Raw genomic sequence first — 16,811 nt, 5'->3', positions numbered from 1 at the left:
TAATTAAATTGAATTTAAAGTCATCCTGAGAGACAACAGGAGCGTATTTATGATGAGTGTGTGTATACAGTCTCCACCCAAACACACACTGAATATATTACACTGTTTAATATGCAGCAGTGATGTGTTTATTGGTAAAGTTTCCAGTCTCAGCGCTGAGGAAGATAAATAAAGTAATATAATATACAAGGATCATAATCTATAACTGTGCTAGAGCCGCTGTGTGTTTATTTACCATCTCTCAGGCTGTGACTGAGTGTAATATATTTTACAACAATGGCTGCAGTGTGTCTCTCTCCTCAGTCCTTCATCTTCTTTTATCTCTGGGAAATTTAGCCTTTTGTTTTCTATTGTGTAGAAGATGAAGGTTTTGTTTTTGTTGTAACTCTCTTTCGTGTAGATCCGCCTTTTATTGAAGGGGCTAAGAGCTCGGAGACACAGGTGGGACGTCCGGGAGTTCTGCGGTGCGACGCTTCGGCTAAGCCGAAGCCAGAGTTTGAGTGGTACCGAGACGACAAGAGGTACAATCTTTGCCAGTATATACACTTATTACACTTAGCATAGAGGGACTGTCACTTAGCGGAGAGGAACTGATACTGACTGTGTGTTAATACACTTCGCAGTGGGGGACTAATTCTGCTAGTGAAGTCAATTACAGACAGGAACAAATCCCACCACTTAGCAAAGAGAAATAGGAGTAGGAAGTACACTTAGCATAGAGGGAGTAATCCTCCTAGTACATTTCCTTAGCCTATAGGGACTAACACCACTATTAATTTTGGTAAGAATATAAAAACTAATCCCACAAGGAAGTTTGCTAAGTATACAGAAACTAATGCCACTACTAAATTTGCTTTGCATTAAAAAAAAAAACTAATTCGGAAATAATCCCACTAGCAAATGTGTTTTGGATGCAGAGACAAATCTCACAAATAAATGTGCTTAGCATGCAGGGACTAATCCAGTTTGTTAAATTATCGACTAATTCCACTAATTAATTTGTTTAGAATGTTAAGACTAATCCCACGACTAAATTTGCATCGTATATCAAAACTAAACATACTATTATATTTACTTTGCATGTAAAAGTACATTTCCGTCACCTATATGGACTAATGCCACCATTACATTTGGTATGAATGTAAACCTAATCCCAATAGTAAATTTGTGTAGCATGTAGAAAATAATACCACTTGTATGTTTACCAAGTACACCGAAGCTAATACTGCTTCTAAATTTGCTTTGTATTAAAAAGAAACCCTTCAACTCACTAGTTAAATTGGAAATAATCCCACTAGAAAATGTGCTTAGCATGCAGAAACTAGTGAAATTTAGGGATTAGAGAAAAATCTCATTTGTTAAATTATTGACTAATTCCACGAATAAACTTGCTTAGAGTGTAAAAACTAATCCCACTAATAAATTTCCTGAGTATGTAAAAATGCATTTCCTTCGCCTATAGGGACCAATCCTGCTATTACTTTCGATATGAATACAAAAACTAATCCCACTAGTAAATTTGCGTAGCATGTATAAACTAATCCCACTCGTACATTTACTAAGTATGCAGAAACTAATGCCACTACTAAATTTGTTTAGCATTGAAGAAAACCCTTAAACCACTAGTTAATTGAGAAATAATCCCACGAGCAAATGTGTTTGGGATGCAGAAACTAATCCCTATGAGTAAATGTGCTTTGCATGCAAAGACTAGTCCCATTAGTTAAATTATCAATTAAGTCCACTAATACATTTGCTTAAAATGTAAAAACTAATCCCACTACTAAATTTGCTTTGCATAACAAAACTAAACATATGAGTAAATTTACTTAATATATAAAAGTGAATCCCATGACTTAATTAGGAACTAATCCACTTAGTAAAAGTGCTTAGCATGTAGAGACAAATCCCACTAGAAAATGTGCTTTGCATACAAAGACTAATCCCACGAGCAAAACTGCTTTGCATTCATACATGAATACTACAAATTAATTTGCTTTTGATGGGGCTCCAAAAACAAGTAGTAACATTGTTTAGCATACAGCGACTAATTACACTACTAAATTTGCTAACCTTTTACACTACTACAATCAAAGAGGGACTAACCCCATGAGTAAAATTCCTTAGTATGCAAAGGCCAATCTCAATAGTCCAATAGTTGTGCATGTAATGCATCAACTAATCCCATCAATAAATCTGCTTAGAGTGTGTAGCCTAATCCCACAAATATGCTTGTTTAACTTGCAGAGACTAATCCCACCAGTAAAATTTATTATTGTATCATTAAATTAATGTCGTGAGTAAATTTACTGAACATACAGAGACTAATCCCTCAAGTAAAGTCAAAAGGAGACTAATCTTGTTATAAATTTATATATGGAAATTATATATATATATATATATATATATATATATATATATATATATATATATATATATTGTTTTTGGGGTTTTTTTTGCATAGAAAGATTAATCCCATTAAAAACTGGTTAGCATGTAAAACTATTCACGAGTTGTTGTTTTCAGTTGTCACCAGTAAAAATTTGTAACATGATACAGACTAATCCCAGTATTTTGCTTTGCAGACAGGAACGACTCAGGAATGCATAGATGAATCCCGATAGTATATTTGCTTAGCATAATAAGGACAAAACCCGCCATGAGAATTCTTAGCATGCAGGGACTAATCCTGTAATCATGAAACAGAAAAAATGGATCATTCTAGTGGACTCACCACACTTACCACAGAGATATCACACATGCTAATAAATAGACTGAACAATGAGGGACTACTCATGCTATTAAACACACTTAGCCCAGAGGACCCACTCGAACCTGACTGCACTTAGCATGTTTGCTTCGACTTCTATAAAATATCGTAAAATGTTCTCCAGTGTTTTCCTCCTGCTTGCATGCTAATATTGTAGCCTGTGGGTTGAATATTTTTAAATTGTATGAAATGATCTACTGATAGCAGAGCACCGATGAAGGGCTCTTTTTAAGGCTATAAGGAGCATGAATGTTTTAATTACATGCATTTTCCTCTCTGTTATTGGCAATGTTTATACAGTGTCTTGCAAAAGTATTCATCCCCCTTGGTGTTTGTTCTGTTTTGTTGCATTACAAGCTGAAATTAAAATGGATTTTTGTAGGATTAGCACCATTTGATTTACACAACATGCCTACCACTTTAAAGGTGGAAATTGTTGTTTTATTGTGACACAAACAATAATTAAGATGAAAAAACTAATCTAGAGTGTGCATACAGTAGGTATTCACCCCCCAAAGTCAATACTTTGTAGAGCCACCTTTTGTGACAATTACAGCTACAAGTCTCTTGGGCTATGTCTCTATTAGCTTAGCACATCTAGCCACTGGGATTTATGCCCATTCCTCAATGCAAAACTGCTCCAACTCCTTCAAGTTAGAAGGGTTGTGTTGGTGTACAGCAATCTTCAAGTTATGCCACACATTCTCAATTGGATTGAGATCTGGGCTTTCCACGACATTTGAATATTTCCCTTTAAACCACTCCAGTGTAGCTTTAGCAGTATGTTTAGGGTCGTTGTCCTGCTGGAACGTGAACCTTTGTCTCAGTCTCAAACCTCTGGCTGACTCAAACAGTTTTTCCTCCAGAATTGCCCTGTATTTAGTGCCATCCATCTTTCCTTCAACCCTGACCAGCTTTCCTGTCCCTGTAGATGAAAAATATCCCCACAGCATGATGCTGCCACCACCATGCTTCACTGTAGGAATGGTGTTCTCAGGATGTTGGGTTTATGCCATACATGGCATTTCCCATGATGGCCAAAAAGATCAATTTTAGTCTCATTTGACCAGAGAATCTTCTTCCATGTGTTTGGGGAGTCTGCCACATGCTGTTGGGCAAACTCCAAACACATTTTCTTTTTTTTTCTTTAAGCAATGTATTTTTTCTGGCCACTCTTCCTTAATGCCACTTAATTCAATTAACGCCTTCCTTGCCCGGTCTGCGAGTTTTGGTGGGTGACCTTCTCTTGTCAGGTTTGTAGTGGTGCCATATTCTTTCCATTTTGCTATAATGGATTTAATGGTGCTCCCTGGGATATTCAAAGTTTGGGATATTTTTTATAACCCAACCCTGATCTATACTTCTCCACAACTTTGTCTCTGACCTGTTTGGAGGCTCCTTGGTTTTCATGTTGCTTGCTTAGTAGTGTTGCAGAGTCAGGGTCCTTCCAGAACAGGGTGATTTATACAGACATCATGTGACAGATCATGTGACACTTTGATTGCACACAGGTGGATCTTAATCAACTAATTATGTGACTTATGAAGTGAATTGGTTGCAGCAGCTCTTATTTAGGGGTTTCATATGAAAGGGGGTGAATACTTATGCACACTCCAGATTTCTATTTTTTCATCTTAATTATTGTTTATGTCACAATAAAACAGCAATTTTCACCTTTAAAGCGGTAGGCATGTTGTGTAAATCAAATGGTGCTAACCCTCCAAAAATCCATTTTAATTCCAGCTCATAATGCGACAAAACAGGACAAACACCAAGGGGGATAAATACTTTTGCAAGACACTATATCTTCTAAAGTTGTTCTGTGCAGTGTAGTGCAGTTCATTTCATTATAAATCTCTCTCTCTCTCTCTCTCTCTCTCTCTCTCTCTCCAGGCTGACAAACATGCAGGGGATTAGTATCCACATCGCTGGCTCTCGCACTGAGCTCACTGTTGCCAACGTCACGGAGGACGATTACGGGAACTACACCTGTGTGGCCACCAACGAGCTGGGCATACACAACGCTAGTGTGTTTCTCTTCAGTGAGTACACACTTCACACACACACACAAAATACACACTTTGTCTCACACACACACACACACATTCGGCTAAGATTTACAAGTGGATTTTGGTTATTGGCTGTTTTATATATATATATATATATATATATAATGTGTATGTGTGTGTGTGTGTGTGTGTGTGTGTGTGTTTAAAAAAGCAGTAAATTTGGCTAGGATGCAGAGACTAAGCCCACTAGTAAAACATTCCAAGGCTAATTCCACGAACAAATTTGTTTAGCATCCAGAGAGGAATCCTTCATCCTCTAAACTACTTACCATGCAAACAGTAATTGCACTCATAAATGTGCTGAGACTAATTACAGGAAAGTTACTTAGCATTCAGGGATAATACAATTACTTAGCATCCAAAGACTAATCCCACGAGGAAATTTATTTCTCGTATTAAGCTTTACGACAATATCTGTTGTTAAAAGTGATATACAAATATATTGACTCATCCCACGAGATTATTTTACATTTGAATACTAACCCCACCAGAGAACAGTGTTTCACATGCAGCGACTAATCATGTTAATAAATTTGCTCATTCGAGACAGACTAATCCCACGAATTAATATGCTTATCCCAGAGTGCCTATTTTATTTCTTTTTCATTGATAAAATGTAAGGAATGTATATCATTAATCAATAAACAATGATGCTGAGAATTTCAAGATTTCATTTGTGGCATGGTCTAGATTTTTTTTTAAACTTGAATTTGTCTTAGAAACAACTTTTTTCTGTATAAAATCTAACTTTTTTTATATCAAACTGTGTTAACCAGGGAAAATCAAAGTCACTATAACGTGCTTATCATAAGAACAACAGCTCACAAAAAAAAAATTCATTCCAGTCACACCATGATAATCATCAAATCAGAGTAATTATACAGTACAAACCTGACAGAGTTTTCATTTCAATCAGACTATTTACACACTTCAACCGAACCACAGGATAATCCATTTTATTTATCTTCATAGAAAATAATCTAATAGTGTCAGGAGAAAATTCTCAGGCTGCAATTCATATTATGGCCACCAGATGGAAGACTTTGCACAGTTTTGTCATTATTTACTGTGTCTATATTTTGTAAAGCATCTTCCGGGTTCAGAAGGGCACTCTAATTGATAATAATAATAATTTATTATTATTATTATTATTATTATTGCCGCCGGGGCGGCACGGTGGTGTAGTGGTTAGCGCTGTCGCCTCACAGCAAGAAGGTCCTGGGTTCGAGCCCCGGGGCCGGCGAGGGCCTTTCTGTGCGGAGTTTGCATGTTCTCCCCGTGTCCGCGTGGGTTTCCTCCGGGTGCTCCGGTTTCCCCCACAGTCCAAAGACATGCAGGTTAGGTTAACTGGTGACTCTAAATTGAGCGTAGGTGTGAATGTGAGTGTGAATGGTTGTCTGTGTCTATGTGTCAGCCCTGTGATGACCTGGCGACTTGTCCAGGGTGTACCCCGCCTTTCGCCCGTAGTCAGCTGGGATAGGCTCCAGCTTGCCTGCGACCCTGTAGAACAGGATAAAGCGGCTACAGATAATGAGATGAGATGAGATGAGATTATTATTGCCATTAAATATCTTTAAATTCTCAGGATGCATTTCTCACTTTGTCCAGCAGATGGCACACTGCACCTATGAGTGGCTTGTCAATGGCTGATTATTTTTAAAGGAATGTTTGTCATTTTATATAATCAGCCATAAAATTAAAAACACTGAGGTGAAGTAAATAACATTGATGATCTCATTAAAATGTCACCTGTCAAGTGGTGGGATATAGTAGGCAGCAAGAAGTGCACAGCCAGTTCTCGAAGTTGATGTGTTGGAAGCAGGAAAAATGGGCCAGCATAAAGATCTGAAAGACTTTGACAAGGGCCAAATTGTGATTGCTAGATGACTGGGTCTGAGCATCTCCAAAATGACACATCTGGTGGGGTGGTCCCAGTATGCAGTGGTTAGTACCAAACAAAAGTGGTCCAAGGATCTAAAGGACAACCGGTGAATCGGCGACAGGGTCATGGGTGTCGAAGGCTCATTGATTCGCACGGGGCACAAAGGCTAGTCCATACGGTCCAATCCCACAGAAGAGCTACTGTAGCACAAACTGCTGAAAAAGTTAATGCTGGATAACACAGAAAGGTGTCAAAGTCGCTCGGATCCTTACGCTTGCCCATTTTTCCTGCTTCCAACACGTCAACTTCAAGAGCTGTCTGTTCTCTTGCTGCCTCATGTATCCCACCCTTTGTCAGGTGCCATTGTAATGAGATAATCAATGTCGTTCACTTCTTCACCTGTCAGTGGTTTTAATGTTATGGCTGATCGGTGTATATTTGAAACTTAAAGACTATACTTATGAGCTTTTTTTTTTAAGGATGTCAATAATTTGAGTTGTCTGTATATTATACAAATGAATATGTTTCATTAGAATTTGTATCATTTCACTTTTCAGCATCTCATATTCCTTTTTTTTCTCCTCTCTCTCTCTCTGTGTATTCGAGGACCTGGAACCGGGAGGGACATTAATGGCTCCGCCTCTGTGTGTCAGTCAGTGTGGCTCCTCCTCCTGCCCCTCCTCCTGCCTCTACTCAAGTGTTAATGCTCAACGCTGCACTCCTTCACCACCACACTCTTTATCCCTCTCTTCTTCATTCTTCCTCTCACTCTAACTTCTGCCTTCTCCTCTCTCCGTCAGACTGTTTGCATTTCCATTCAGTATAAACCGTGCCTCTTTGCACGCAAAATTAGGTACACTTCCAATTACAAAAGCTGAACAGAACGGGCTAGTCGTGCGCTTTAGTGTCGAAACTTTTGAAAAAAAAAAAAAAACTTGAGGATTACCAGAGCTGAAAGGAAGCAGCAAGACGCTCTTTCTATGACAAATTGTTATTTACTTGATTTTAGTTTGTCACATTCTCAGAAGCGAGAACTGTATCATGCTAACTACAATGAAATTAACCAATTTGGTAAAGATTTGAATACACTTACAAAAATCTGCAAATTCCCTTCAGTGCGTGTCGAATGTGTACCGTGAATATCTAGCATTAGAAAAAGGAAATGAAGCTACACCTAGGTGATGTAGCAACTAGCGCTTAGCATCATTGTCTGGAAAGTAGCCAGTCAGTAACTTTCTGAACCTTTTGAATCTTTGCTAAATATTATAAGAAGCACTTGAACTTCTCCTGAACTTTATTAGCACTTCATTCGATTTGGGCTAATTAGCTAGCAGAGAATATATATGTTTATATATATATATATATATATGTGTGTGTGTGTGTAATGCCTGACTCTATAGCGCTGAAAGGCAAACTGTAAGCTATCAGTGTGGCAAAACTTGTGACAAAAATCTCAAGAAGCTGTCAGGAATCTTTGCATACAACAGGCCAGCAAAAAAACCAATAATAATAATACTAAAAAACCTTCAAATAACAAAGAGTAAATGTAGTGATGCCTCACTTCACTACGAGCAAACTCAAAGCTAGTGATGGAGCTTCGCTAGCTGCTGTGTCATCGAAGCGGTTGAATTTGAAATGGATTTGGATTGTGACAGTGAGAGATTCCCATGACTGCAGATTCCTGCATTCCTGAATTCTCGTGAGGCAACTGTGAAAAACGAAATGTGACAAAAGAAACAAAGATTAGCCGTTCGCAAGCGAGGGGTCTGAGGTCAATTCTTTTCATACGAAACGGCTCTTGCTAGAATTCCCACAGGCGAGAGTTTGAATTAAAAGGGAATCTCTTGTTGCACTACTTGAACAACAGAATTTAAAAAAAAAAAAATGAGGGCACGTGCCGAGAGATGATTATTGTTCTTCTTCTTCTTCTTTTTTTTTTTCGGTTGCTGTTTTCCTCCACAAGTTGTGGCATGTTGGGCGTCACTTTAACGAAATCTCATCTAACCATTTTTCAGGGGGAAGAAAAAAAAAACGTTTTTTCACCTTCCTGTGTCCATTTGTGGGAAATGTACCATACTGCTAATCTGTGCGTGACTTTTTTGGACTGAACTGTACGACACCAATGAATGCTCTGTTTATTATTATTATTATTATTATTATTATAAAATAATTCTCCTTTCTTTTGTGAATTTTTTTTGAATGGAAGCTCACAAAGCTGTCCTTTTTCTTTTTTGCAAGATTTCAATTAACGTTGTATATATGTACTTGAATCCATTGTCCTTATATATATAAATATATATATATAAATATATTATTAAAAAAATAACATTAATATATTATGTCCATGTTTCTTAATAGGCTAGTGGATTTGTCAAGGATTAACTTGTAGTGTTGCATCTCGGTGCACCCTGTAAGTAAAACTGATAAGGAGACAAAAACGCGTTACTGTAACCTCTCCGATGAAAGTTAGAGCAACTGTATCTTTGCGCTGATCATCTTATTTTTTTTTTTATATATATATAGAAAGTAATGATGATTCCAGGACAAAAATGAGAACAGCTATGCGCTTGTTGCCAAATAAATAAATAAATAAATTAGAGGACGCTATTGTGCTGTTTAAGATGAATTATAACATTTGTAATTCTTCATAATTTCATTTGGGGTGTTTATGTTAACTAGGCTACATTTTGCGTTTTGTTTAAATCTGACATAATTAAATGTTTCTTCATTGTATCTATCCACCCTGTATATTCATTTAAAAGTCTTTGTAAAGTTACGAAGGATGCTCGATTATTTTTTTCGTTGTTCTGATGTGCTTACACTGTAAGGCCCGCCCATATTGTGATTGACAGCGCTATCAGCCAATGAGCTGGGTTGATGCATTGTTAAATTGACAAACACGTCTCTGTCCCAAATGCTAGAATTCATGGTTAGCTCATAGCAAACTGCCCCAAAATCCAAAACAAGTCTTAATATTTTTAACAATGATCCATAAAGCATTATAAATGTATAAGGTTCCATGTTAGCTCCATTTCATGTTATCTGTATTTAGAAGTCGTATTTATTTAGCGTCCTATTTTTTCAAGTGTTTAGGTCATAAACGCTTGAAAAAATAGGACGCTAATTAAATAAAGCGCTAACTCATGAGTTACTAAGCTAAAATGCGATTAGTTAGCTATTGCTATTAACACGTGAGAACAGTTCTAGCATTTGGGATCCAGCCATAGAACTTCTTCACAGTTTAGAGTAGGTAAAAGTAATCACGAAGGGCTAGCGATTCCCTTTTCAGCAAAATTTTCCTTCCGCAAAATATTCAAAGAATTGTTTGATCCGAATAGTTCCATGTTGTTCTCCTACTCTAAAATGTGACTGTTTTGCGTTGCCTTGAATGCTGATGTGCAAATGTGTGTATATGTTTGAGTTTTATGTGAATGCACTTACAAGCTACCAGGTTCAGCGAGCAAACAGCTGCCTCGTGTATTCGCCTTTCCCGCCCACATAACTTTGTTTTCCAGGACGTTTTTTGTTTGTTTGTTTTTTGTTTTGTTTATTTTTTTTCCATATGGATCTGTGAAATTTCCACCCTCATTTCATCACAGCTGACATTTTGTAACAGCTTTGTTTTGTTCTAAGGTTACTGCAATCAATTTCTTAAAAATCGTACGTACTGTAAAGTACCGATGAAACGTTCAGAAGCGAAATAAAGTCATTTGAATTTGACATGGTGCAATTAAACTACTGACTTTTCCTTTTTGTTTGTTTGTGGTGTGTGACATGGTGTGAATTATTTTTTTATCATATAAGGTACAAATAAACTAACAACTCAGACATAACTTCTTGGTCAAACTGGTCCTTAAGAGTCTATTATTATTATTATTATTATTATTATTATTATTATTATTATTATTATTAAACCCTATAGTTTTCTTATTAGTAAATAATCAGTTCAACAGCATAAAATATATATGCATGCATGCACAACCCTGCTATAAGGAACTCCTTGGGGGATATATACTGAAAGTTCATAATACTGAAATGAACCCACTTGTCACACCAAACACTCATATATATATATAATATGTGTGTGTACAACCCCGATTCCAAAAAAGTTGGGACAAAGTACAAATTGTAAATAAAAACGGAATGCAATGATGTGGAAGTTTCAAAATTCCATATTTTATTCAGAATAGAACATAGATGACATATCAAATGTTTAAACTGAGAAAATGTATCATTTAAAGAGAAAAATTAGGTGATTTTAAATTTCATGACAACAACACATCTCAAAAAAGTTGGGACAAGGCCATGTTTCCCACTGTGAGACAGCCCCTTTTCTCTTTACAACAGCCTGTAAACGTCTGGGGACTGAGGAGACAAGTTGCTCAAGTTTAGGGATAGGAATGTTAACCCATTCTTGTCTAATGTAGGATTCTAGTTGCTCAACTGTCTTAGGTCTTTTTTGTCGTATCTTCCATTTTATGATGCGCCAAATGTTTTCTATGGGTGAAAGATCTGGACTGCAGGCTGGCCAGTTCAGTACCCGGACCCTTCTTCTACGCAGCCATGATGCTGTAATTGATGCAGTATGTGGTTTGGCATTGTCATGTTGGAAAATGCAAGGTCTTCCCTGAAAGAGACGTCGTCTGGATGGGAGCATATGTTGCTCTAGAACCTGGATATACCTTTCAGCATTGATAGTGTCTTTCCAAATGTGTAAGCTGCCCAAGCCACACGCACTAATGCAACCCCATACCATCAGAGATGCAGGCTTGTGAACTGAGCGCTGATAACAACTTGGGTCGTCCTTCTCCTCTTTAGTCCTAATGACACGGCGTCCCTGATTTCCATAAAGAACTTCAAATTTTGATTCGTCTGACCACAGAACAGTTTTCCACTTTGCCACAGTCCATTTTAAATGAGCCTTGGCCCAGAGAAGACGTCTGCACTTCTGGATCATGTTTAGATACGGCTTCTTCTTTGAACTATAGAGTTTTAGCTGGCAACGGCGGATGGCACGGTGAATTGTGTTCACAGATAATGTTCTCTGGAAATATTCCTGAGCCCATTTTGTGATTTCCAATACAGAAGCATGCCTGTATGTGATGCAGTGCCGTCTAAGGGCCCGAAGATCACGGGCACCCAATATGGTTTTCCGGCCTTGACCCTTACACACAGAGATTCTTCCAGATTCTCTGAATCTTTTGATGATATTATGCACTCTAGATGATGATATGTTCAAACTCTTTGCAATTTTACACTGTCGAACTCCTTTCTGATATTGCTCCACTATTTGTCGGCGCAGAATTAGGGGGATTGGTGACCCTCTTCCCATCTTTACTTCTGAGAGCTGCTGCCACTCCAAGATGCTCTTTTTATACCCAGTCATGTTAATGACCTATTGCCAATTGACCTAATGAGTTGCAATTTGGTCCTCCAGCTGTTCCTTTTTTGTACCTTTAACTTTTCCAGCCTCTTATTGCCCCTGTCCCAACTTTTTTGAGATGTGTTGCTGTCATGAAATTTCAAGTGAGCCAATATTTGGCATGAAATTTCAAAATGTCTCACTTTCGACATTTGATATGTTGTCTATGTTCTATTGTGAATACAATATCAGTTTTTGAGATTTGTAAATTATTGCATTCCGTTTTTATTTACAATTTGTACTTTGTCCCAACTTTTTTGGAATTGGGGTTTTATATATATATATATATATATATATATATATATATATATATATATATATATATGTGTGTGTATGTAATTGTAGGCACATTCTCCTTATCACGAATTTCTCCACCTGTGTCAGTATCGCAATTCACGGACTGAGTTAAAGGATCACAAACAGAGGCGGTGACTTTTTCATCTGTTGTAGAAATTACAGAGGTTACCAATGTATCGTTATCAGTATCCACCCACTGACTCACTATGTTTTTTAAATCTTCACCATTCAGTTCATTCATGTGTTCCAAATCACCGATGATGTCATTTATGTTGTGCTGCGGAGCGTATAAAAACACCGCTTAACACCATTAAGTTTCGCGGAATTAGTCATCATTTTGTCCTTTTATCAATCCTTTGATCACTGTTCTTGATAACTGTTAGTGATCGACACCTAAGTGAGGCTTGTCAAGCCTTTGTTTCATGGCGTTAACACGTATCGTCAACTTGACTGCGGACTTGATTACTTATTGTTTGTCTCTGGTGGGAAGAGGAATGCATGGCTCAGTGTCTCAAGAGTGGTTATTTACAAACAGGCAGGCAAACAGATAAAAAAATTCATAAGACAAAGAAAGGCAGGGTCGTGAAACAGGCAACGGTCACACGAAGCAGAATAGTGGAGGCAAAGACGAAATGCAGAGTCCAAATACACAAAATCAAAATCAGAAAGGCAAAGCACAGATATAAGGCTTGGTAATGTGAGACACTCGGTGCAGTGCGTATACTTCAAGTGTGTGTGTTTAGAGAGTCCTTATAAGCACATGCTGTGATTGTGCTCTAATCCAGAACAGGTGCGTAGTCCTAATGGCACTCAGAACGTGCACACATGGATGTGACACAGTGATGTTTTATTTATTTATTTATTTATTTATTTAATTTTTTTAAGACTCCGACTCAATGTCATTAAATGGAGGGGACACTTTTGCTTTTAATTCTGTCTTTCTCTAAATTTAGAAAATAAAAAAGTAGCTGGTTTTGAAAATGTTAAAACTTCTTAGAATGTAGCAGTGCGTTTAATCTCGGACGTGTGTCCTGCTTTTATCTCCAGTTTGTTCTTTTTTCTTTTTCTTTTTTTTTAGACATTCATAGGACAGTATCATATTTACATGAATTGAGTTAGTTTCCCAGTTTAGAGTGAATTGGGGGCGGCACGGTGGTGTAGTGGTTAGCGCTGTTGTCTCACAGCAAGAAGGTCCGGGTTCGAGCCCCGTGGCCGGCGAGGGCCTTTCTGTGTGGAGTTTGCATGTTCTCCCCGTGTCCGCATGGGTTTCCTCCGGGTGCTCTGGTTTCCCCCACAGTCCAAAGACATGCAGGTTAGGTTAACTGGTGACTCTAAATTGACCGTAGGTGTGAATGTGAGTGTGAATTGTTGTCTGTGTCTATGTGTCAGCCCTGTGATGACCTGGCGACTTGTCCAGGGTGTACCCCGCCTTTCACCCGTAGTCAGCTGGGATAGGCTTGTCTGCGACCCTGTAGAACAGAATAAAGCGGCTAGAGATGAGATGAGATGAGAGAGTGAATTGTGTGCTGTGGCTCTGGAGGTTTCGTGAATCCTGCAGCAGCAGTTTTCTAAAGTTGACTCTAGGTGGCAGAAAACACTGTGAAACCGAGCTGTCTGCAGGTTTCCTGTTTGTGGAGCAACCATTAGTGTGTATTTTAGGAGGAAATGATTTATCTGTACAGTCCTACAGTGATCCCTGCAGGGACGACGAGGAGAGCTTATTTATTTTAAAGGAGGAAGAAGAAACCTTTATTTGTCACATATGCATTACAACGCAGTGCAGTTCTTTTCTGGGGTACAGGACCAGTTATGATACACACCTTGGGAGCAGACAGGGTCACACACCTGATTCAACAACCCAGCAGTGTCAGCATGGTGGTGCTGGGGCTTCAACCCTTGACCTTCTGATCAGAAACCTAGAGCCTTAACCTTTGAGCCTCTATTGCCTTAAATTGTGGTTTAGGTTTTATTCAAGTTGAGTCCTGAGTCTTAAGTTTGGCAAAATGAATTGAGTACCAGGCGGCATGGTGGTGCAGCTGGTTAGCACTGTCACCTCACAACAAGAAGGTCCTGGGTCCGAGCCCAGTAGCTGGCAAGGGCCTTTCTGTGCGGAGTTTGCATGTTCTCCCCGTGGGTTTCCTCCGGGTGCTCCGGTTTCCCCCACAGTCCAAAGACATGCAGGTTAGGTTAATTGGTGGCTCTAAATTGACTGTAGGTGTGAATGTGAATGGTTGTTTGTCTCTGTGTCAGCCCTGCGATAACCTGGCGACTTGTCCAGGGTGTACCCTGCCTCTCACCCATAGTCAGGTGGGATAGGCTCCAGCTTACCTGTGACCCTGTAGAACAGGATAAGCGGCTATAGATGATGGATGGAACTGATTACCAACCAGGATACCCAGAATAACCAGAATGGATGGAATAAAACACATCAGGGTGTGTGGTTAGAGAAAAATCATCAATCAAGCGAACTCATGCTGTACTTGTTTAACATTGTAGAATGTCCATGAAACTTACAGTACCAGTCAAAAGTTTGTACACCCCTACTCTACTCATTCACAGGGTTTTCTGTCTTTTGACTCTTTTCTATAAAAAGAAAAAAGTGTATTTGATATTTTAGATTCTTCAAAGTAGCCAGCGTTTACCTTGATGATACTTTGCACACTATTGGCGTTATCTTAACCAGCTTCATGACGTATTCACCTGGAATGCTTTTCAATTAACAGGTGTGTCTTGTCAAAAGTTAATTAGCGGATGAGTTTCTTGCCTTCTTAATGCGTTTGAGATCAAATAGTAAATACTATTCAACACCACAACTGTAGTAATCCATATTATGTCAAGAACCGCTCACCTAAGTAAAGAGAAACAACATTCATCATTACTTTAAGACATGAAGTGACTTTTAATTAATAAAAATAAAGAAAAAACATTGAATTAGATAGGTGTGTCCAAATGTTTGACCAGTACTATATGTTATAGTGGTTGGCACGGTGGTGTAGTGGTTAGCACTGTTGCTTCACAGCAAGAAGGTTCTGGGTTCGAGCCCAGTGGCCGACAGGGGCCTTTCTGTGTGGAGTTTGCATGTTCTCCCTGTGTCTGTGTGGGTTTCCTCCGGGTGCTCCGGTTTCCCCCACAGTCCAAAGATATGCAGGTTAGGCTAATTGGTGGCTCTAAATTGACCGTAGGTGTGAATGTGAGTGTGAATGGTTGTTTGTCTCTACAGTGGTGCTTGAAAGTTTGTGAACCCTTTAGAATTTTCTATATTTCTGCATAAATATGACCCAAAACATCATCAGATTTTCACACAAGTCCTAAAAGTAGATAAAGAGAACCCAGTTAAACAAATTAGACAAAAATATTATACTTGGTCATTTATTTATTGAGGAAAATGATCCAATATTACATATCTGTGAGTGGCAAAAGTATGTGAACCTCTAGGATTAGCAGTTAATTTGAAGGTGAAATTAGAGTCCGGTGTTTTCAATCAATTGGATGACAAATCAGGTGTGAGTGGGCACCCTGTTTTATTTAAAGAACAGGGATCTATCAAAGTCTGATCTTCACAACACATGTTTGTGCAAGTGTATCATGGCACGAACAAAGGAGATTTCTGAGGACCTCAGAAAAAGCGTTGTTGATGCTCATCAGGCTGGAAAAGGTTACAAAACCATCTCTAAAGAGTTTGGACTCCACCAATCCACTGTCAGACAGATTGTGTACAAATGGAGGAAATTCAAGACCATTGATACCCTCCCCAGGAGTGGTCAACCAACAAAGATCACTCCAAGAGCAAGGCGTGTAATAGTTGGCGAGGTCACAAAGGACCCCAGGGTAACTTCTAAGCAACTGAAGGCCTCTCTCACATTGGCTAATGTTAATGTTCATGAGTCCACCATCAGGAAAACACTGAACAATAATGGTGTGCATGACAGGGTTGCAAGGAGAAAGCCACTGCTCTCCAAAAAACTTGCTGCTTGTCTGCAGTTTGCTAAAGATCACATGGACAAGCCAGAAGGCTATTGGAAAAATGTTTTGTGGACGGCTGAGGCCAAAATAGAACAATTTGGTTTAAATGAGAAGCGTTAAGTTTGGAGAAAGGAAAACACTGCATTCCAGCATAACAACCTTATCCCATCTGTGAAACATGGTGGTGGTAGTATCGTGTTTTGGGCCTGTTTTGCTGCATCTGGGCCAGGACGGCTTGCCATCATTGATGGAGCAATGAATTCTGAATTATACAAGGGAATTCTAAAGGAAAATGTCAGGACATCTTTCCACGAACTGAATTTCAAGAGAAGGTGGGTCATGCAGCAAGACAACGACCCTAAGCACACAAGTCGTTCTACCAAAGAATGGTTAAAGAAGAATAAAGTT

The 16,811-nt window shown here is 38.7% G+C and overlaps 1 protein-coding gene across 1 annotated transcript in view; it reads left to right on the top strand.

The window, feature by feature from the left end:
* lsamp (limbic system associated membrane protein) overlaps positions 1–10,441 on the top strand; it is a 550,120-nt gene extending 539,679 nt beyond the window's left edge. The window contains exons 5-7 of the mRNA XM_060943389.1: positions 401–521; positions 4,664–4,812; positions 7,328–10,441. Coding sequence (XP_060799372.1) covers positions 401–521; positions 4,664–4,812; positions 7,328–7,425 — 368 coding nt within the window. The 3' untranslated portion in view covers positions 7,426–10,441. The remainder of the gene's footprint in view (positions 1–400; positions 522–4,663; positions 4,813–7,327) is intronic.
* Positions 10,442–16,811: the final 6,370 nt, after the last annotated feature.

This window comes from Neoarius graeffei, chromosome 16, assembly GCF_027579695.1.
Source record: "Neoarius graeffei isolate fNeoGra1 chromosome 16, fNeoGra1.pri, whole genome shotgun sequence".
In the NCBI taxonomy this organism is placed as follows: Eukaryota; Metazoa; Chordata; class Actinopteri; order Siluriformes; family Ariidae; genus Neoarius; species Neoarius graeffei.
This window is presented reverse-complemented; position numbering and strand designations above follow the sequence as displayed.